The sequence below is a fragment of the Hypanus sabinus genome, chromosome 13 (assembly GCF_030144855.1).
Source record: "Hypanus sabinus isolate sHypSab1 chromosome 13, sHypSab1.hap1, whole genome shotgun sequence".
Taxonomy (NCBI): Eukaryota; Metazoa; Chordata; class Chondrichthyes; order Myliobatiformes; family Dasyatidae; genus Hypanus; species Hypanus sabinus.
The window spans coordinates 76,754,043-76,779,078 of record NC_082718.1 but is presented as its reverse complement, the minus strand read 5'-3'; the positions used below and the strand labels follow the sequence as shown (position 1 = coordinate 76,779,078).

Genomic DNA, 25,036 nt, shown 5'->3' with positions numbered 1-25,036 from the left:
CCCGGAGAAAACCCACACAGTCACGAGGAAAACGTACAAACTCCTTCCAGAGAGCGGTGGGAAATGAACCCTTTTCACCTGTACTGTAAAACGTTGTGCTAACCACTATGCTACCTTACTGCCCTGACATGAAAGATTTCAAATTAATCCTGTTGTACGCTCCATCACCCAATTGCCCAGGGGAATTATCTGTGATGCCCAGAACAATCAAACAAATCTTCAGTATTTGCAATTGCTTTTTTGAGAAGTGTTAGTGAGTTTGTATTCATAACAGAGAATATGCCTGCCACATTCCCCTGCTTGCTGTGATAATCTGCCTGGGTGAATCAGATATCATTTGACCAAAATACAGATATTAACTGTATGATAGTTTACCCTGAAATCTTGTGCCAGAATGCTGTTGCCATTCACGTTAACTACCATCGTTCTGATGCCCTATTTTTACAGACTAGTATCTAGAAGTTTAGCCCTGGTCAGAAATGCATTCCTCTGAATCAGAAGACTGCATTTGGAGCCAGAGTATACATCTGTTAGAAACATAGAAAACCTACAGCACAAGACAGGCCCTTCAGCCCACAATGCTGTGCCAAACATGTACTTACTTCCAAAATTACTTTGGGTTACCCATAGCCCTCTATTTTTCTAAGCTCCATATACCTATCTAGGAGGCTCTTAAAAGACCCTATCGTATCCACCTCCACCACTGTTGTTGGCAACCCATTCCACGCACTCACCACTCTCTGAGCAAAACCCTTATCCCTGAAATTTCCTCTGTACCTACTTCCAAGCACCTTAAACCTGTGTCCTCCTGTGCTAGCCATTTCAGCCCTGGGAAAAAGCCTCTGACTATCCACACGATCAATGCCTCTCATCATCTTATACACCTCTATCAGGTCACCTCTCATCCTCCCTTATTGTTATCAACAAGTGAGGAATTTGTGAATCGCCTATGAGTGATTCAACATTTGGTCTTTTTTAGGTCACACCCATGATTTCAGATTATTTTATAACTTTTTCAATTGTCTCATTGAGAACTTGGAACTGCAAGACATTATTTTACCAGCTCATTGCCAGTTTGTGCTTTGAAAACCAAGTTATTTCAGTGGAACAAAAACCAAACAAGCCCAGGTGCTCAAAACCTGAAATGAAAATGGAAAGCTCTGGAAATCAAAAACTTGAAATGTTAAAATGCGAGGAAATCTGCAGATGCTGGAAATTCAAACAACAACACACACAAAATGCTGGTGGAACGCAGCAGGCCAGGCAGCATCTATAGGGAGAAGCACTGTCGACGCTTCGGGCCGAGACCCTTCGGCAGGACTTGAAATGTTAACCTTCTCTCAGCAGATATTTGCTTATGACATTAAGGAAACCCTTCTGGTCACCAAGTCTATTCTGATTCACAACAGTTGTAATCCTCCTCTAACTCTCCACACAACTCCGTCAGCTCCTCCGCAGATTCTGCTTCTCATCCTCACATTGACCACTTAACCTACCGACTCGCACGATCTTGTGATGCAATCACAGGCAGAGCATGCAAACTCTACCCCGACAGCGAGGGAGGTTCAACTCCAGCTTCACAACTCCAAATGCGAGGGTCAATCCTGACCTCTGCTGTCAGTGTTTCAACGCTGTCCCTGCGATCGCGTGAATCAGTCAATGTAACTCAGCCTCAGTATGAGGGTGAGAAGCAGGATTTGTGGAGGAACTAACAGAATTGTGGGGAAAATTAGAGGAGGATTGCATCAGTTCTGAATGTCAGAGTAGATTTGATGACCGAATGGCCAATGTTGTAAGGAAATATCTGTAGAGAGTGAATGTTCAAGCCTTCCCTGAACAGAGAAGGCTTATCATAAGACCATAAGACATAGGAGCAGAATTAGGCCATTCAGCCCATTGAGTCCACTCTGCCATTTCATCATGGCTAATCCCAGATTCCACTCAACACCATAAACCTGCCTGCTCACCAAACTTCCAAGTAAATTTATTAACTAACTTTGTGGCATTGGTTATGAATCTGGCCTGGTGAAGAACAGATTTCCTTCTCTGAGAAACAATGGAATATTTGAATCCACGTCAACTGAATCAGTGGTGCAGAATTTGCCTGTTGACCAGCAAAGCTCTGTTCCTCAGTCTTGCTTCACTATAATCGATTGATTTCAAGGCTCTAGCCAGAGTAGCACTCACAGGGCAAGCTTTAATGACTAACATTTGACCTTCGAGTCCTCCCACAAACATCGTTTGTTTGCTGTTCCCCTCCTCTTTCACAGGTTGTGGGTCTCACTGCTTCTGTGGTACGTTTCAAATTGCTCCTGGACTGTATCCCCCAACCTCCTGACAGGCAACTACACTGGAAAAGGTTTGGAGAACTCGAGTTAGGAATCACAGGGACTACAGCACAGGAACAGGCCCTTCAGCCCATCTAGTCAATGCCAAACTCTATCACAGTATGTGAGGGTTACAGACTCCTTTCTCTCTGGGCCAGCAAGGGCCCAGGTGAGTATTAGTATTGAAATTGGTTTATTATTTACCGAGATACAGTATTGTCAAAAGCTTGTCTTTGCCTGCAGACCCTGATAGATTATGTCCTATGTAAGTATATTGAGGTAGTAAATACAGAGCACAGGCTATGGTCAAAGTTCAAAATTCAAAGTAAATTTACTACCAAAGTACATATATGTCACCATATATAATCCCAAGGTTCACTTTCTTGAGGGCATACTCAATAAATCTCTGGGATAATAACCGTAACAGCATCAACGGAAGACCACCCAACTTGGGTGTCCAACCAGAGTGCAGAAGACAACCAACTGTGCAAATCAAAAAGAAGAAACAACAAATATTGAGAACACGAGAAGAAGAGTCATTGAAAGTGAGTCCATGGATTGGGGGAACATTTAAATGATGGGGCAAGTGAAGTTGTCTCCCTTGGTTCAAGAGGGGTTGCATGGTAGCGTAGTGGTCAGCACAATGATTTACAGTATGGATTCAATTCCCACCACTGCCTGTAAGGAGTTTGCATGCTCTCCTTGTGATCATGTGGCTTTCCTCCACGTGCTCCAGTTTCCTCATACAATCCAAAATCCTACAATCACTGTAAATTGTACCGTGATTGAGGTCAGCATTTGGGCTGGAAGGGCTGGAAGATCCTAAATAAAATAAGTGTTCCTGGACTTGATGGTCTGAGTCCTGAGGCTCCTGTACCTTGTTCTCAGCAGTGAGAAGAGAGCTTGTCCTGCTTGGTGGGGATTCCTGGTGATGGATGCTGCTTTCCTGCGACAGCATTTCACGTAGATGTGCTCAGTGGAGGGGAGGGCTTTATCTGTGACGGACTGGGTCGTATCCACTACCGTTCTGTCGCCCTGACAACCATCTACTCTGGCCATCTCTTGCTCCTCACGTGAAAGCAGCCAGAGAAATCCAATGTGCTGCTGGACTCGGGTACCAGCCTCGATTGGTTTCGTCTTCAGTAGAAGAACCACTCAGGGAGTAAAGTTACCGACAAGGAGCAATGCAGGTAAAGTGCGAAGGTCATAATGACAAGGCAGATTGGCAGAAAAAATGTTCCCGATTTCATCTTTTAACATATAACCATGAGGAATAAGCCAAAATTTCATAGACACAGTTACCAATACTAGCTTCTTACTCCACATTATTTAGTTAACTGAATTTTAAAACTCCCTTTTGCTGTGCTAGGATTCCAAATCATGCTTCCAGATCACTGGCCACAGCCTCTAGATTACCTGTCCAATCACTCAGTGACCTGTGACCTCTACATTAGTCGAAAGCAACACACACAAAATGGTGGAGGAACTCAACAGGTCAGACCACATCGATGGACATAAATAAACAGCCAGCATTTGGGTCAAAGACCCTTCATCAGGATTGGAAAGGAAGGGAGAACACACCAGAATAAAAAGGTGGGTGGGGGGGGGGAAGGAGGCTAGCTTGAAGGTGACAGGTGAAGCCAGGTGAGTGGGAAAGGTAAAAGGCTGGAGAGGAAGGAATCTGATAGGAGAGGAGAGTGGACCATAGGAGAAAGGGAAGGAGGAAGGGACCCGGGGGAAGGTGATAAGCAGGTGAGGAGAGGTAAGAGGCCAAAATGGGGAACAGAAGAAGAGGGGAGGGGGAGGGTATTTTTTTTTCCCTGAATGGAAAATCAATATTCATGCCAGTCAGGTTTGAGGTCACCCAGACTGAATATAAGGTGTTGCTCCTCCACCCTGAAAGTGGCCTCACTGGAGCACAAGAGGGGGCCATGGACCGTCATGGTAGAACGTGAATGGGAATGGGAATTAAAATGTTTGTCCGCTGGGAAGTTCCGCTTTTGGCGGATGGAGCGGAGGTGCTCGATGAAGTGGTCGCCCAATTTCCAACGGGTCTCGCCAATGCAGAGGAAACCACATGGTGAATGCCAGACACATAGGCGACCCCGACAGATTTCACAGGTGAAGTGTTGCCTCACACGGAAGGACTGTTTGAGCCCCACAGTCAAAATGTACTCACTGTGCTGTATTTGTCAGAATGGCTGTTCTGTGCACTCTATTCAGATCAATGGAAGATGTTCAGAACCAGCTGGTTCAAATACAGTTTTACTCACCACTAATATGCCAGCAATATTTTTGTAACGTTGCATTGCATTTCATTGCTTGTGCAACAGATTGTACATGTACTGCACCCATGATAACAGCAGATCTCACGAAGCTGATAACGATAGTGGATCTAAGTCACTGTTAGCAAATTGCTGAGGCTTTCTTTAAGGCTACATCAGCCTTCATGGCTCACAGTGAGTGTATCTGATGGATAATATCCAGGCCACTGGCACTACAAGGGAGAAGTTCCAGACGGAGAGGACGGCCACACCTCTCTCCTGCTGCACAGGAGACAACCATTGACAGTAAAACCAACTTCGGTCCTGAGGAAGGCTCTCGGCCTGAAACGCCGACTGTTTATTCCCTTAAACAGACACTGCCTGACCTGGTCACTGTCCCTCACTCCACAGACACTGACCGAACTGGAGACTGTCCCTCACTCCACAGACACTGCCTGACCTGGTCACTGTCCCTCACTCCACAGACACTGACCGACCAGGTCACTGTCCCTCACTCCACAGACACTGACCGACCTGGTCACTGTCCCTCACTCCACAGACACTGACCGACCTGGTCACTGTCCCTCACTCCACAGACACTGACTGACCTGGAGACTGTCCCTCACTCCACAGACACTGCCTGACCTGGTCACTGTCCCTCACTCCACAGACACTGACCGACCTGGTCACTGTCCCTCACTCCACAGACACTGACCGACCTGGTCACTGTCCCTCACTCCACAGACACTGACCGACCTGGTGACCGTCCCTCACTCCCTCACTCCACAGACACTGCCTGACCTGGTCACTGTCCCTCACTCCACAGACACTGCCTGACCTGGTCACTGTCCCTCACTCCACAGACACTGACCGACCTGGAGACTGTCCCTCACTCCACAGACACTGACCGACCTGGTCACTGTCCCTCACTCCACAGACACTGACCGACCTGGTGACTGTCCCTCACTCCACAGACACTGACTGACCTGGTGACCGTCCCTCACTCCATAGACACTGACCGACCTGGAGACCGTCCCTCACTCCACAGACACTGACCGACCTGGTGACTGTCCCTCACTCCACAGACACTGACTGACCTGGTGACCGTCCCTCACTCCATAGACACTGACCGACCTGGAGACCGTCCCTCACTCCACAGACACTGACCGACCTGGTGACCGTCCCTCACTCCACAGACACTGACTGACCTGGTGACCGTCCCTCACTACATAGACACTGACCGACCTGGTGACTGTCCCTCACTCCACAGACACTGACCGACCTGAAGACTGTCCCTCACTCCACAGACACTGACCGACCTGGTGACCGTCCCTCACTCCACAGACACTGACCAACCTGAAGACTGTCCCTCACTCCACAGACACTGACCGACCTGAAGACTGTCCCTCACTCCACAGACACTGACCGACCTGGTCACTGTCCCTCACTCCACAGACACTGACCGACCTGGTGACTGTCCCTCACTCCCTCACTCCACAGACACTGCCTGACCTGGTCACTGTCCCTCACTCCAAAGACACTGCCTGACCTGGTCACTGTCCCTCACTCCACAGACACTGACCGACCTGGAGACTGTCCCTCACTCCACAGACACTGACCGACCTGGTGACTGTCCCTCACTCCACAGACACTGACCGACCTGGTGACTGTCCCTCACTCCACAGACACTGACCGACCTGGTGACTGTCCCTCACTCCACAGACACTGACCGACCTGGAGACTGTCCCTCACTCCAAAGACACTGACCGACCTGAAGACTGTCCCTCACTCCACAGACACTGACCGACCTGGTGACTGTCCCTCACTCCCTCACTCCACGGACACTGACCGACCTGGAGACTGTCCCTCACTCCACAGACACTGACCGACCTGGTGACCGTCCCTCACTCCACAGACACTGACTGACCCGGTGACTGTCCCTCACTCCATAGACACTGACCGACCTGGTCACTGTCCCTCACTCCACAGACACTGACCGACCTGGAGACTGTCCCTCACTCCACAGACACTGACCGACCTGGAGACTGTCCCTCACTCCCTCACTCCACAGACACTGACCGACCTGAAGACTGTCCCTCACTCCACAGACACTGACCGACCTGGTCACTGTCCCTCACTCCACAGACACTGACCGACCTGGTCACTGTCCCTCACTCCACAGATACTGACCGACCTGGTGACCGTCCCTCACTCCCTCACTCCACAGACACTGCCTGACCTGGTGACCATCCCTCACTCCATAGACACTGACCGACCTGAAGACTGTCCCTCACTCCACAGACACTGACCGACCTGGTGACTGTCCCTCACTCCACAGACACTGACTGACCTGGTGACCATCCCTCACTCCATAGACACTGACCGACCTGGAGACCGTCCCTCACTCCACAGACACTGACCGACCTGGTGACCGTCCCTCACTCCACAGACACTGACTGACCTGGTGACCGTCCCTCACTACATAGACACTGACCGACCTGGTGACTGTCCCTCACTCCACAGACACTGACCGACCTGAAGACTGTCCCTCACTCCACAGACACTGACCGACCTGGTGACCGTCCCTCACTCCACAGACACTGACCAACCTGAAGACTGTCCCTCACTCCACAGACACTGACCGACCTGAAGACTGTCCCTCACTCCACAGACACTGACCGACCTGGTCACTGTCCCTCACTCCACAGACACTGACCGACCTGGTGACTGTCCCTCACTCCCTCACTCCACAGACACTGACCGACCTGGAGACTGTCCCTCACTCCACAGACACTGACCGACCTGGTGACTGTCCCTCACTCCACAGACACTGACCGACCTGGTGACTGTCCCTCACTCCACAGACACTGACCGACCTGGTGACTGTCCCTCACTCCACAGACACTGACCGACCTGGACACTGTCCCTCACTCCACAGACACTGACCGACCTGAAGACTGTCCCTCACTCCACAGACACTGACCGACCTGGTGACTGTCCCTCACTCCCTCACTCCACAGACACTGACCGACCTGGAGACTGTCCCTCACTCCACAGACACTGACCGACCTGGTGACCGTCCCTCACTCCACAGACACTGACTGACCTGGTGACTGTCCCTCACTCCATAGACACTGACCGACCTGGTCACTGTCCCTCACTCCACAGACACTGACCGACCTGGAGACTGTCCCTCACTCCACAGACACTGACCGACCTGGTGACTGTCCCTCACTCCCTCACTCCACAGACACTGACCGACCTGGAGACTGTCCCTCACTCCCTCACTCCACAGACACTGACCGACCTGAAGACTGTCCCGCACTCCACAGACACTGACCGACCTGGTCACTGTCCCTCACTCCACAGACACTGACCGACCTGGAGACTGTCCCTCACTCCACAGACACTGACCGACCTGGTCACTGTCCCTCACTCCACAGACACTGACCGACCTGGTGACTGTCCCTCACTCCCTCACTCCACAGACACTGCCTGACCTGGTCACTGTCCCTCACTCCACAGACACTGACCGACCTGGAGACTGTCCCTCACTCCACAGACACTGACCGACCTGGTGACTGTCCCTCACTCCACAGACACTGACCGACCTGGTGACTGTCCCTCACTCCACAGACACTGACTGACCTGGTGACTGTCCCTCACTCCACAGACACTGACCGACCTGGAGACTGTCCCTCACTCCAAAGACACTGACCGACCTGAAGACTGTCCCTCACTCCACAGACACTGACCGACCTGGTGACTGTCCCTCACTCCCTCACTCCACGGACACTGACCGACCTGGAGACTGTCCCTCACTCCACAGACACTGACTGACCTGGTGACCGTCCCTCACTCCACAGACACTGACTGACCTGGTGACTGTCCCTCACTCCATAGACACTGACCGACCTGGTCACTGTCCCTCACTCCACAGACACTGACCGACCTGGAGACTGTCCCTCACTCCACAGACACTGACCGACCTGGAGACTGTCCCTCACTCCCTCACTCCACAGACACTGACCGACCTGAAGACTGTCCCTCACTCCACAGACACTGACCGACCTGGTCACTGTCCCTCACTCCACAGACACTGACCGACCTGGTCACTGTCCCTCACTCCACAGATACTGACCGACCTGGTGACCGTCCCTCACTCCCTCACTCCACAGACACTGCCTGACCTGGTGACCATCCCTCACTCCATAGACACTGACCGACCTGGAGACTGTCCCTCACTCCACAGACACTGACCGACCTGGAGACTGTCCCTCACTCCACAGACACTGACCGACCTGAAGACTGTCCCTCACTCCACAGACACTGACTGACCTGGTGACCGTCCCTCACTACATAGACACTGACCGACCTGGTGACTGTCCCTCACTCCACAGACACTGACCGACCTGAAGACTGTCCCTCACTCCACAGACACTGACCGACCTGGTGACCGTCCCTCACTCCACAGACACTGACCAACCTGAAGACTGTCCCTCACTCCACAGACACTGACCGACCTGAAGACTGTCCCTCACTCCAAAGACACTGACCGACCTGGTCACTGTCCCTCACTCCACAGACACTGACCGACCTGGTGACTGTCCCTCACTCCCTCACTCCACAGACACTGCCTGACCTGGTCACTGTCCCTCACTCCACAGACACTGCCTGACCTGGTCACTGTCCCTCACTCCACAGACACTGACCGACCTGGAGACTGTCCCTCACTCCACAGACACTGACCGACCTGGTGACTGTCCCTCACTCCACAGACACTGACCGACCTGGTGACTGTCCCTCACTCCACAGACACTGACCGACCTGGTGACTGTCCCTCACTCCACAGACACTGACCGACCTGGAGACTGTCCCTCACTCCAAAGACACTGACCGACCTGAAGACTGTCCCTCACTCCACAGACACTGACCGACCTGGTGACTGTCCCTCACTCCCTCACTCCACGGACACTGACCGACCTGGAGACTGTCCCTCACTCCACAGACACTGACCGACCTGGTGACCGTCCCTCACTCCACAGACACTGACTGACCTGGTGACTGTCCCTCACTCCATAGACACTGACCGACCTGGTCACTGTCCCTCACTCCACAGACACTGACCGACCTGGAGACTGTCCCTCACTCCACAGACACTGACCGACCTGGAGACTGTCCCTCACTCCCTCACTCCACAGACACTGACCGACCTGAAGACTGTCCCTCACTCCACAGACACTGACCGACCTGGTCACTGTCCCTCACTCCACAGACACTGACCGACCTGGTCACTGTCCCTCACTCCACAGATACTGACCGACCTGGTGACCGTCCCTCACTCCCTCACTCCACAGACACTGCCTGACCTGGTGACCATCCCTCACTCCATAGACACTGACCGACCTGAAGACTGTCCCTCACTCCACAGACACTGACCGACCTGGTGACTGTCCCTCACTCCACAGACACTGACTGACCTGGTGACCATCCCTCACTCCATAGACACTGACCGACCTGGAGACCGTCCCTCACTCCACAGACACTGACCGACCTGGTGACCGTCCCTCACTCCACAGACACTGACCGACCTGGTGACTGTCCCTCACTCCACAGACACTGACCGACCTGAAGACTGTCCCTCACTCCACAGTCACTGACCGACCTGGTGACCGTCCCTCACTCCACAGACACTGACCAACCTGAAGACTGTCCCTCACTCCACAGACACTGACCGACCTGAAGACTGTCCCTCACTCCACAGACACTGACCGACCTGGTCACTGACCCTCACTCCACAGACACTGACCGACCTGGTGACTGTCCCTCACTCCCTCACTCCACAGACACTGACCGACCTGGAGACTGTCCCTCACTCCACAGACACTGACCGACCTGGTGACTGTCCCTCACTCCACAGACACTGACCGACCTGGTGACTGTCCCTCACTCCACAGACACTGACCGACCTGGTGACTGTCCCTCACTCCACAGACACTGACCGACCTGGTCACTGTCCCTCACTCCACAGACACTGACCGACCTGGAGACTGTCCCTCACTCCACAGACACTGACCGACCTGAAGACTGTCCCTCACTCCACAGACACTGACCGACCTGGTGACTGTCCCTCACTCCCTCACTCCACAGACACTGACCGACCTGGAGACTGCCCCACACTCCACAGACACTGACCGACCTGGTGACCGTCCCTCACTCCACGGACACTGACCGACCTGGTGACTGTCCCTCACTACATAGACACTGACCGACCTGGTGACTGTCCCTCACTCCACAGACACTGACCGACCTGAAGACTGTCCCTCACTCCACAGTCACTGACCGACCTGGTGACCGTCCCTCACTCCACAGACACTGACCAACCTGAAGACTGTCCCTCACTCCACAGACACTGACCGACCTGAAGACTGTCCCTCACTCCACAGACACTGACCGACCTGGTCACTGACCCTCACTCCACAGACACTGACCGACCTGGTGACTGTCCCTCACTCCCTCACTCCACAGACACTGACCGACCTGGAGACTGTCCCTCACTCCACAGACACTGACCGACCTGGTGACTGTCCCTCACTCCACAGACACTGACCGACCTGGTGACTGTCCCTCACTCCACAGACACTGACCGACCTGGTGACTGTCCCTCACTCCACAGACACTGACCGACCTGGTCACTGTCCCTCACTCCACAGACACTGACCGACCTGGAGACTGTCCCTCACTCCACAGACACTGACCGACCTGAAGACTGTCCCTCACTCCACAGACACTGACCGACCTGGTGACTGTCCCTCACTCCCTCACTCCACAGACACTGACCGACCTGGAGACTGCCCCACACTCCACAGACACTGACCGACCTGGTGACCGTCCCTCACTCCACGGACACTGACCGACCTGGTGACCGTCCCTTACTCCACAGACACTAACCGACCTGGTGACCGTCCCTCACTCCACAGTCACTGACCGACCTGGTGACTGTCCCTCACTCCCTCACTCCACAGACACTGACTGACCTGGAGACTGTCCCTCACTCCCTCACTCCACAGACACTGACCGACCTGGTCACTGTCCCTCACTCCACAGACACTGACTGACCTGGTCACTGTCCCTCACTCCACAGACACTGACCGACCTGGTGACTGTCCCTCACTCCACAGACACTGACCGACCTGGTGACTGTCCCTCACTCCACAGACACTGACCGACCTGGAGACTGTCCCTCACTCCACAGACACTGACCGACCTGAAGACTGTCCCTCACTCCACAGACACTGACCGACCTGGTGACTGTCCCTCACTCCCTCACTCCATAGACACTGACCGACCTGGTCACTGTCCCTCACTCCACAGACACTGACCGACCTGGAGACTGTCCCTCACTCCACAGACACTGACCGACCTGGAGACTGTCCCTCACTCCCTCACTCCACAGACACTGACCGACCTGAAGACTGTCCCTCACTCCACAGACACTGACCGACCTGGTCACTGTCCCTCACTCCACAGACACTGACCGACCTGGTCACTGTCCCTCACTCCACAGATACTGACCGACCTGGTGACCGTCCCTCACTCCCTCACTCCACAGACACTGCCTGACCTGGTGACCATCCCTCACTCCATAGACACTGACCGACCTGAAGACTGTCCCTCACTCCACAGACACTGACCGACCTGGTGACTGTCCCTCACTCCACAGACACTGACTGACCTGGTGACCATCCCTCACTCCATAGACACTGACCGACCTGGAGACCGTCCCTCACTCCACAGACACTGACCGACCTGGTGACCGTCCCTCACTCCACAGACACTGACCGACCTGGAGACTGTCCCTCACTCCAAAGACACTGACCGACCTGAAGACTGTCCCTCACTCCACAGACACTGACCGACCTGGTGACTGTCCCTCACTCCCTCACTCCACGGACACTGAGCGACCTGGAGACTGTCCCTCACTCCACAGACACTGACCGACCTGGTGACCGTCCCTCACTCCACAGACACTGACTGACCCGGTGACTGTCCCTCACTCCATAGACACTGACCGACCTGGTCACTGTCCCTCACTCCACAGACACTGACCGACCTGGAGACTGTCCCTCACTCCACAGACACTGACCGACCTGGAGACTGTCCCTCACTCCCTCACTCCACAGACACTGACCGACCTGAAGACTGTCCCTCACTCCACAGACACTGACCGACCTGGAGACTGTCCCTCACTCCACAGACACTGACCGACCTGGTGACTGTCCCTCACTCCACAGACACTGACCGACCTGGTCACTGTCCCTCACTCCACAGACACTGACCGACCTGGTGACTGTCCCTCACTCCCTCACTCCACAGACACTGACCGACCTGGAGACTGTCCCTCACTCCCTCACTCCACAGACACTGACCGACCTGGTGACTGTCCCTCACTCCACAGACACTGACCGACCTGGTGACTGTCCCTCACTCCCTCACTCCACAGACACTGACTGACCTGAAGACTGTCCCTCACTCCACAGACACTGACCGACCTGGTCACTGTCCCTCACTCCATAGACACTGACTGACCTGGAGACTGTCCCTCACTCCACAGACACTGACCGACCTGAAGACTGTCCCTCACTCCACAGACACTGACCGACCTGGTCACTGTCCCTCACTCCATAGACACTGACTGACCTGGAGACTGTCCCTCACTCCACAGACACTGACTGACCTGGTGACTGTCCCTCACTCCACAGACACTGACTGACCTGGTGACCGTCCCTCACTCCACAGACACTGACCGACCTGGGGACTGTCCCTCACTCCCTCACTCCACAGACACTGACCGACCTGGTGACCGTCCCTCACTCCACAGACACTGACCGACCTGGGGACTGTCCCTCACTCCCTCACTCCACAGACACTGACCGACCTGAAGACTGTCCCTCACTCCCTCACTCCACAGACACTGACCGACCTGGTGACTGTCCCTCACTCCCTCACTCCACAGACACTGACCGACCTGGTGACTGTCCCTCACTCCCTCACTCCACAGACACTGACCGACCTGGTGACTGTCCCTCACTCCCTCACTCCACAGACACTGACCGACCTGGTCACTGTCCCTCACTCCCTCACTCCACAGACACTGACCGACCTGGTGACTGTCCCTCACTCCACAGACACTGACCGACCTGGTCACTGTCCCTCACTCCACAGACACTGACTGACCTGGTGACTGTCCCTCACTCCACAGACAATGACCGACCTGGTAACTGTCCCTCACTCCACAGACACTGACCGACCTGGTCACCGTCCCTCACTCCACAGACACTGACCGACCTGGTGACTGTCCCTCACTCCTTCACTCCACAGACACTGACCGACCTGGTCACTGTCCCTCACTCCCTCACTCCATAGACACTGACCGACCTGGTGACTGTCCCTCACTCCACAGACACTGACCGACCTGGTCACTGTCCCTCACTCCACAGACACTGACCGACCTGGTGACTGTCCCTCACTCCACAGACACTGACCGACCTGGTCACTGTCCCTCACTCCACAGACACTGACTGACCTGGAGACTGTCCCTCACTCCACAGACACTGACCGACCTGGTGACTGTCCCTCACTCCCTCACTCCACAGACACTGACCGACCTGGAGACTGTCCCTCACTCCACAGACACTGACCGACCTGGAGACTGTCCCTCACTCCACAGACACTGACCGACCTGAAGACTGTCCCTCACTCCACAGACACTGACCGACCTGGTCACTGTCCCTCACTCCACAGACACTGACCGACCTGGTGACTGTCCCTCACTCCCTCACTCCACAGACACTGACTGACCTGGAGACTGTCCCTCACTCCACAGACACTGACTGACCTGGAGACTGTCCCTCACTCCACAGACACTGACCGACCTGGTCACTGTCCCTCACTCCACAGACACTGACTGACCTGGAGACTGTCCCTCACTCCACAGACACTGACCGACCTGGTCACTGTCCCTCACTCCACAGACACTGACCGACCTGGTGACTGTCCCTCACTCCCTCACTCCACAGACACTGACCGACCTGGTCACTGTCCCTCACTCCACAGACACTGACTGACCTGGTCACTGTCCCTCACTCCACAGACACTGACTGACCTGGAGACTGTCCCTCACTCCACAGACACTGACCGACCTGGTGACTGTCCCTCACTCCCTCACTCCACAGACACTGACCGACCTGGAGACTGTCCCTCACTCCACAGACACTGACCGACCTGGTCACTGTCCCTCACTCCATAGACACTGACTGACCTGGAGACTGTCCCTCACTCCACAGACACTGACCGACCTGAAGACTGTCCCTCACTCCACAGACACTGACCGACCTGGTCACTGTCCCTCACTCCATAGACACTGACTGACCTGGTCACTGTCCCTCACTCCACAGACACTGACCGACCTGGTGACTGTCCCTCACTCCACAGACACTGACCGACCTGGTGACCGTCCCTCACTCCACAGACACTGACCGACCTGGAGACTGTCCCTCACTCCACAGACACTGACCGACCTGAAGACTGTCCCTCACTCCACAGACACTGACCGACCTGGTGACTGTCCCTCACTCCCTCACTCCACAGACAATGACCGACCTGGTGACTGTCCCTCACTCCCTCACTCCACAGACACTGACCGACCTGGTGACTGTCCCTCACTCCCTCACTCCACAGACACTGACCGACCTGGAGACTGTCCCTCACTCCCTCACTCCACAGACACTGACCGACCTGGTGACTGTCCCTCACTCCACAGACACTGACCGACCTGGTGACTGTCCCTCACTCCACAGACACTGACCGACCTGGTCACTGTCCCTCACTCCACAGACACTGACCGACCTGGTGACTGTCCCTCACTCCACAGACACTGACCGACCTGGTGACTGTCCCTCACTCCACAGACACTGACCGACCTGGTCACCGTCCCTCACTCCACAGACACTGACCGACCTGGTGACTGTCCCTCACTCCCTCACTCCACAGACACTGACCGACCTGGTGACTGTCCCTCACTCCACAGACACTGACCGACCTGGTCACTGTCCCTCACTCCACAGACACTGACCGACCTGGTGACTGTCCCTCACTCCCTCACTCCACAGACACTGACTGACCTGGAGACTGTCCCTCACTCCACAGACACTGACCGACCTGAAGACTGTCCCTCACTCCACAGACACTGACTGACCTGGTCACTGTCCCTCACTCCACAGACACTGACTGACCTGGAGACTGTCCCTCACTCCACAGACACTGACCGACCTGGTGACCGTCCCTCACTCCACAGACACTGACCTTTGACAGGACAGGAGACTGTCTTTGGCAGATCCTGGCTCCTGTACACTGTCAACATTGTCCTTATCTAGCTTTGTCAGAAACCACCATCAGCTCATAAGACATAGGAGCAAAATTAGACCATTCAGCCCATTGTGTCAGTTCCACCGTTCCATCATGGCTGATTTATATCCCTCTCATACCCATTCTCCAGTTTTTATGTTTTTGGCCCCTTATTGAAAAAAAGGATGTGCTGATATTGGAGGGGGTTCAAAGGAGGTTGAAGAAAATGTTTCCAGCTTATCATATGAGTGTTTGATGGCTCTGGGTCTCTTCATACTGGAATTCAGAAGAATGGGGAGGGATCTCATTGAAACGGATCAAATGGTGGAAGGCCTCATTAGAGAGGATGTTTCCTATGTTGGGGGAGGCTAAAATCAGAGGGCACAGCCTCAGAGGGACGTCCATTTAGAATGGAGATGAAGAGGCATTTCTTCAGCCAGACGGTGGTGAATTTGTGGAATTCGTTGCCACAGGCAGCTGTAGAGGTTAAGCCACTGGGTATCATTAAGGTAGAAGTTGATAGATTCTTGATTGGTCAGGGCATGAAGGGATACGAGGGGAATACAGGAGATTAGGGCTGAGAGGGAAATGGATCAGCCATGATGAAATGGCGGAGCAGACTCAATGGGCCAAATGGCCTGTTTCTGCCCCTATATCTCATGGTCTGCCTTGTAACCTTTGATGCCCTGACTAATCAAGAATCTATCACCCTCCACTTTAAATATACCCAAGGACTTGGATTCCACAAGCTGGCGGTGATGGGTGAAACACAGATGAGGGCAAAGGTAGGTGGGTGGGGAGGAGGAGGATGAAGTTCGAACCTGGGAGGTGATAGGTGGAAGAGGTAAGGAGCAAAATTATCCATGAAGTAGTTTTCCCCAATCAGAGACGAAAGTCACATCTTCCTTGGTTCTGAAGAGACAGGAAACAACATAATGCAGAAATACCTTTACCAGAGTGAAGCTGGGAGCTCTGTTGGATTAGTGATCAGCTACCCAATACTACCTTGTGGAACAAAGTTTGTACGTTTGCATGTGCTGACCACAAGTTTAGCCCTCAGCTTTGGCCCATCTCACTGGATTCCAAGTCTGACATGATCCTGAGCAGTGTGTCTGTATCCTTTGGCCAAGTGTCCTCACTCCAGTCTGCAGACATTTTCTCCTGTCTCCAGATTTTTCAAATCACCAGGACCCCTCCCTTTGATCTCTGACCCCCTCTAGATTCTTGCCATTATCCAATGGCACGTCGACTGCCTCGACTTTTCCATTCTCCTCACTCACTCCTCCTGGACTTTACTCACAAAGAACCATCGCTGATATCATTGTTGAACCTGTCAACAAGGGTGCTGTTGTTGTGTTCTGGTTAACGGTCCCCTACCTCACCGACAGTAAATGTCGCTTTGTTTATTTACTTATTTATTGGGATACAGCGTGAAATGTCTGGCCCTTTGAGTCACGACACCCAGCAACCCCCGATTTAATCCTAGCCTAATCGTGGGATAATTTACAATAACCAATTAACCTACCAACTGGTATGTCCTTGGACTGTGGGTGGAAACCCACGTGGTCACAATGAGAAAGTACAAACTCCTCACAGGCTGCAACCGGAATTGAACCTGTGTTGCTGGTGCTGTAAAACATGGTTCAAACCACTATGCTACTTTCCTCAGATCATTCTTAATGTTTCCCTTTTCATCATGACCCCACCACTGAACACCAGGCCATTGTCTCTGAAACAGTCACAGACCTCATTTTCCCAGAAGATTTCCCCTGCATTGTTTCAAACCTTGTGGCGTTCCCTGTTTTTACATTTTGTGCAAAATTCATGAACAGTTCCGTTTGGACAGACCCATTGTTCGGCTCGCTGCCTAACTCTTAACTCTTCTGAACTTGCCTCTATCTGGCCAATCCCTGACATCGCTGATGACCTCCGCTACTTCCAGTGTCCAGTTTCCTGCTCGATCAGTTCTTCATCTGACACATACTGTCTCTCTGCTCCCTCAGTCCACATCGGGAAGGTCTGGAGCCCTCCAGAAACACACTGATTCACCTTGAACTTCAAAGTTCAAAGTTAACGTCAGGCACAGAAGTGCAGTGGTCAGCATAACATTTTTTATACAGGCAACCCAGGTTTGATTCGCACCCACTGCCTGTACGCTCTCCCCGTGACCCTGTGGGTGCTCTGGTTTGGTGTGGGCTCAATGGGCCAGAAGGGCCTATTCCACGGTGTATCTCAGTGAATTGATCAATCAACAACTAAATAAAGATCAAAGACTTAGTTTGTAGAATCAGTTCAGTGGTGAGTGAAATTATCCATGCCGGTTCAGGAGTCTGTGGGTTGTCGGGTAATAACAATTCCTGAACTTGCAGTGAGGGGCCGAGGGCTTCTGTACCTCCTGCCAGTGGCAGTGGTGAGAAGTAAGCATGGCCTGGGTGATGGGGGATGCTGCCGTCCTGCATCAGTGCTGGGGAGGGCTTTGCTGCATTGGCCTCTTACTGTCGTCTCTTCTGTTCACGGACCTGGACTGGAGTTTGCCTACCAGGTTGAGGAACTTGTCCTCACAGTAAACAACCTCTACTTTTTGCTGCCTCAGTTAAGCAGCCAGTGACCCCACCACTCCCAGACATCCCATCGGACAGAAGACACAAAAGCCTGAAAGCATGTCCCACTGGGCTCAAGCCAAGCTTCTACACTGCTGTTGTAATAACTCATGGTACAATGACATTTTGTCAGCCTGCACTGCACACTCTCTGCAGTGGTTTCACTTTATTCTGTATTGTTATTCTCTTATCTTGTTCTACCTCAATGCATTGTGTAATGATCTGATCTGTATGAACTGTACACACGACAAAATTTTCCCCGTACTTTTGTCAATTCCAATTCACTTTCTCCAGATAGGAAGTGTCTCTCTGGGCACTCTCATAGGCCCAGGCAACACCTGACTTATTATGACACACTTGCAATGGTTTTTGCCCCAGTCCTATTTGGACCCACTCCCGTAACTCTGATACCTGTACGTCAATGGCTACATTAGTGCAGCTTCCTTCATGTGTACAGAACTCAGAAAGCTTGTCATTTTTGCTGCCTTTCTCTGCCCTGCTCCTACCCTCGTTTGGTCAGTCTCTGAATCTTTCTTCCCTTTCTGGATCGCTCCCTCACCATGCTAGGCGTAGGCATCCATCACAGCCCACAGACTCCCATGGATGTTCTGAATACACGTCCTCACACCCTGAAAATACTAAGTGCCCTATTCCCTTCTCCCAGTTCTGCCATCTCTGTCATTTTTTTGTTCCACCAATGGAACTTGTTATATTGTCACCTCTGAAACGTTTTCCTTCTTTCCTGAACTGCAGGCTACCCCTGTGATTACATCTCAAATATTTCTCACTTCTAGGATCTCATCCTCTCTCCTCTTGGAGAGAACAGGAATGGAATGGCCCTTATCCTCATCTTCCACCCCAGCACCCTGCACATCCTTTGCCAGCTCCAACCGGATTCTCTTCCCCAACCCTTCTGCATTGCTCTTCTTTACCCACCAATCACTACCCTTCTTTTGACACGTTCATGTGCAACAACTTGTTTCTTCACCTCTTCTCTTCATCCATGAACCCAATGAGTCTTGCTAGGTAAACCAGTCTTCCTTTCATCAAGTGCACTCAACTTAGGAGTCCTCATGCAGGATCCCTTAAAGGTTACGACATAGGAGCAGAATTAGGCCATTTGGCCCATTGAGTCTGCTCCACCATTTCATCATGGCTGATCCATTTCCCTCTCAGCCTCAATCTCCCGTCTTCATGCCCTGACTAATCAAAAATCTATCAACGTCCCAAAGACGTGGCCTCCACAGCCGCCCGTGGCAACGAATTCCACAGACTCACCACCCTCTAGCTAAAGAGCTTGCAGGTTGAATCTATTGTAAGGAAGGCAAATCCAATTCATTTTGAGAGGACCAGAATATGAAACCAAAAATGTAATGCCAAGGGTTTATAAGACTTTGGTCAGACTACACTTGCAATACTGTGAGCAGTTCTGGGTCCCTTATCTACAAACGTTTGTAAAAAAAAAAGCAAGACATGCTGACATTGGAAAGGGCCCAGAGAAGGTTCACAAGAGTGATACTGGGAATGAAAAAAGTTAACATACTGTACAAGGATCTTTCGACGGCTCTAGGCCTGTACTCACTGGAGCTTAGAAGAATGGGGGGATCTCATTGAAATCTACTGAATATTGAAAGGCCTGGATGGAGTAAACATGGAGAGGATGTTTCCAATAGTGAGAAAGTCTAGGACCAGAGGGCACAGCCTCCAAATAGAAGAATGTCCCTTTAGAACACAGAAGAGGAGAATTTTATTTTAGCCAGAGGGTGGTGAATCTGTGGAATTTATTGCCACAGATGCCCATGGAGGCCAAGTCATTGGGTACATTTAAAGCAGAGTTCTCGATTAGTAAGAGTATCAAAGAATACAATGAGAAAGAAGGAGAATGAATTTGAGAGGGAAAAAATAGATCAGCTTTGAATGAATGACAGAGCAAACTCAATGGCCTAATTCAGCTCCTATGTCTTATGGTTCTGTGCAATTGCTGTTCACAATGCAGCCTTCCTTGCACTGGAGAAGCCAAATGCATATTGGCTTAAACTTTGCAGAACACTAACTCTCAGCCTGCAGGAGGAATGCGTTGCCTGCCACTACAATTTTTTATCTCATGCCCACCCTGACCTCTCTGTCTGTGGCCTCCTACACTGCCACCATGAGGTTCAATGCAAGTCATCTCACTCTCCACCTCTGTTATGTTGCAGCTCTCAGGATTTAATATCAAGTTCTCCAAACTTTAAAGAACACACTTTCCCCATCTGTGTGAGAACTGCCCATTTCTGCCAACGATCTGTCTGTCATTTTGCCCTAGTTTTTCTCTGTAATTCTCTCTGCTAGTACATATTCGGCAGCTGGGCACACCCAACATATTTGCTGTTAGCAAAACGTAACACAAAGGTGCAGAGTTTGTTTATAACTGCTGAATTAACCCATTTGGTTTCACCCTTGCAGAGATGCTCCTTGACACATCATGAAATTTGTTGTTTTGCAGCAGCATTACAAAAAATATACCATAAATTATAATAAGAAATATATATTAAAAATGTTCAATAGGTAGTGCAAAAAGAGAGCAAAAATAGCAAGTTGGTGTTATGCAACCAGGAACCACGGGTTGGTTCATTGTCAGTTCGGAAAGCTGATGGCGAAGCAGTTGCTAAGACACTGAAGTTGCAGCTCTGGTTTAAGATGGTGCCGGTGATGCCCAATGATTATGTATCAGTGGCAAAATACAAAACTACTCAGTACCTTATTAATAATGATCTTTGCTCGCAATGGAGAGGTGAGCAGAGGCAAAGGTGAGGCAATTGGAGGCAGGAGCGAGGGAGGTCAGAACCAGAAGGTGGGGGAAGAGGGGTGAAATAAGAAGCTGGGAAGTGATAGCTGGAAAAGGTAAAGGGCTGACGAAGAAAGAGTTTGATAGGAGAGGACTGTGGACCATCAGAGAAAGGGAAGGAGGAGGAGGAGGACCTCCAGAGGGAGGTGATGGACAGGTGAGGAAAAGAGTTAGGGGTACGAGGGGAGGTCGACACTTCAACAGGATTGGAAAGGAAGGCAAAGCAGCCAGAAGAAGAAGGTAGAGGGAGGGGAAGGTGTACAAGCTGACAGGTGATAGGGCCTGCAGAATCTCTTGTTTTTAATCACCTTAGATTCAGCTACATCCAGAAACTTCCATGATATGGAGTAGGAAGAAGGGTTTTCCTGAATAACCAGGTGCAGCATAGTTGTGCACTTTACACTAAGTGGCCAATTCAGGACAGGTCCTGCTGCCGTGACTTCGCAACGGAATTCCTGGCAACCAGGAGTAACCTTCTGACGAATAGATTTGAATTCAGATTCTAGAGGTGAGAGTCTTAAGTTTATCGGTCACCGTATTTTAGGAAACATGAAGGTCACATTCCTCCAACTATTTATAAAACTTAATTATTTCTGTGGATAAGATGCACATCATTGTTTCGCATCATGTGTTGAGCCTCTTGCAGAGCCTGTAAGAGGACTTTGGTCTTCCTTAGTACAACAGAATTTGCAGATTTCTTTTTCACAAAGTTTAAGGATTTGCCCACTGACTCCCATTATTTACTCACTACACCCTCCTCCTCCCACTAGGAGAACAAAATAACACTTTTTAAACAGGAAGAGTTCACGACTGTTGGCCACATGAGTGAATTGCTTGTGTTTCGGGAGGTTACTGGATTTGAAGAAGCTTATCAACAAAACCCCATACTGCCAGACAGCAGGACGATTTCCTCCAACCGTCTGTTAGTTCTTTAACTCCAGCATTTAGGTAGTTAATTTACAATTGCTCTGACTGAGGTTAGAATGAAGGGGAAGCGGTAAAATGCATGACAGAGTCAAAACATGAGATGAAATTCTAAGATCCCTTCTGGGAGCGTTCAATGTACAAATGCAAAGTCTCTTTCCCCCAACAAACTGCAGAATTTTGGGTCATTTGACACAAATGAGATGAAGTTTTTACCTTTGTTCAGCAATGATGTGAAGGTGTTTAAATAATCAAACTACTTAGCATTTGAAAACTAGTTAGAAAATGTTCAAATTTAATTCAAACATTGAAGGGTTCATTCAAGGAAAAAGAACGAACTTACCCGTACTGATGTGCAGGCGATGAAAAAACGGCTTCCCAATAGGAATAGAGCAATCGATAGTGGGTACAATCCTGTCTCTGGTCTGTGGGACAGCCAGCTGATATTGTTTCTTATAGGTTATCGAAAATAAATCGTTCCAGTTGAATACACTTGAAGTCCAGCTTAACCCATGGAGAGCTACCACAAGACTTCATGCGCCATTTACTTTCAAAATAACCTGCTCGACAGAAGAGCAGGAAGTGTGTCAGAAAGAGCCTGGAAGAGAAGTTGAGGTTTCATGAGTCAATAGACACAATGCCACACAAACACTTGGTTTACTGCCTGTTATAGAGCACAGACTAGAAGGCCGTAGGACTGTTTCATTCTGTGTTGCATCAGCTTAAGAAGTCAAAGACAGAGGTAGGATATGATGGCTTATTAAATGACAGGCGCTAGTCACTCACTCAAGGTTAGCAAGACAAACGTGATGATTATTGACTTCAGGAGGGGGAAATTGGAGGTCCATGAGCCAGTCCTTTATGGGGGATCAGAGGGTCAGCGACCTTAAATTCCTCGGTGTTATCATTTCAGAGGATCTGTCCTGTAAGTGCAATTGTAAAGAAAGCACAGGTTTGGCATGTCATCTAAAATTGTGACAAACTTCTATAGATGCACGGTGGATTGACTGGTTGCATTTCAGCCTGGTATAGAAACACCAATGTCCTTGAACAGAAAATCCTGCAAAAAGTAGCTGATCCATCACGGGTAAAGTCCCCACCACTGAGCACATCTACACGGAGCGTTATCGCAGGAAAGCGGCATCCAACATCAGAGCCCCACCACCCAGGCCATGCTCTCTTCTCGATGTTGCCATCAGGAAGAAGGTACAGGAGTCCTCAGGCCCCACACCACCAGGAGCAGTTTTGACCCCTTAACCATCAGGCACTTGAACCAGTGGGGATAACTTCACTTGCCCCTTCAGTTTCCTTTTCCCACAACCTGCAGACTCTTCATCTCACTTTCTCAATATTTATTGGTTATTTTTTATTATAATAATTTTGAATTTTCCTCTGTGCATTTGCACAGTTTGTGTTTTTTTGCACATTGGTTTGTTTGACCTTCCTGTTGCGTGTGGTCCTTTATCAATTTTATTCTGTTTCAAGTATTTACTGTGATTGCCTGCAAGAAAATGAATCTCAGGGTTGTTAGTGGTGATAGATACTTTGATAATAAATTTGTTTTGAACTTTGAGGTTATCTTTTGTGCCTGAGTGGCAATATTTTGCAAAGTGTAACCCATTTGCGGACAGGGTGGGGCTTCTCAGAAAAAATGAAGATGCTTTTATGGGCCAGTTCCATTTCCTACATTTCTCTCAACATTTTAAAAGCAAAGACAAGGGTCCCTTGTGCACACATACCTCAAGGTAAAGTACATGGTGAGCATTACATGAAATGCAATAGAAAAACTGGTTTGTCCTTCATTTGAAAGAGTCTCGGTTGGTTGAAGATGGATACAAGTGGGGAAGGGGTGGTGAATAGAACAGGTATTGCATCTCTTGAGGTTGCGTAAGAGAGTAGATGCCAGTGGAGATGAAAGAGGTAACCAGGGAGATATGGAATGCACAATCACTTCCGAATGCTGAAATGAGAGCATAGAGAAAGACGCGTCTAGTGGTGGCATCACTTTGAAGGGGCAGAAATTATAGAGGATGATCTGTGAAATGAGGGGTCTAATAGTGATGTAGGTGAGGCAAGAAAACTTATCCTTGCTTTCGGTAGGAGTGGTTAGGAGAGAGTAGGAGATGTAACTAACCTATACAGAGTCCAAAGGCTACTTCATTTTATTCTTGCAAACACGAGGAAATTTGCAGATGCTGGAAATTTGCAGATGCTGGAAATTCAAGCAACACACACAAAATGCTGGTGGAACACAGCAGGCCAGGCAGCATCTATAGGGAGAAGCACTGTCGACGTTTTGGGCCGAGACCCTTCGTCAGGACTAACTGAAAGGAAAGATAGTAAGAGATTTGAAAGTAGGGGGGAGGGGGAAATGCAAAATGATAGGAGAAGACCGGAAGGGGTGGATTGAAGCTAAGAGTTGGAAAAGTGATTGGCGAAAGGGATACAGAGCCGGAGAAGGGAAAGGATCATGGGACAGGAGGCCTCGGGAGAAATGGGGGGAGTGCCAGAGGGAGATGGAGAACAGGCAAAGAGTGATTGTGAGAGGGACAGAGAAAGAAAAAGGAGGGTGGAGTAAATAAATAAATAAGGGATGGGATAAGAAGGGGAGGAGGGGCATTAACGGAAGTTACAGAGACCAATGTTCGTGCCATCAGGTTGGAGGCTACCCAGCCGGTATATAAGGTG

At 51.0% G+C, this 25,036-nt stretch overlaps 1 protein-coding gene across 3 annotated transcripts in view; it reads right to left on the bottom strand.

Moving 5' to 3' along the window:
• selplg (selectin P ligand) overlaps positions 1–22,902 on the bottom strand; it is a 33,476-nt gene extending 10,574 nt beyond the window's left edge. For 2 of the 3 annotated variants that reach the window (XM_059987931.1, XM_059987932.1), the window contains exon 1: positions 22,692–22,902. Coding sequence is in view for 1 of the 3 variants with exons in the window: in XM_059987930.1 (XP_059843913.1) it covers positions 21,733–21,810 (78 nt within the window). In the remaining 2 variants the exon portion in view is untranslated. Of the gene's footprint in view, positions 1–21,732; positions 21,815–22,691 lie in introns of those variants that run through there. The other variant, XM_059987930.1, reaches the window with a different exon arrangement.
• Between the last annotated feature and the right edge of the window lie 2,134 nt (positions 22,903–25,036).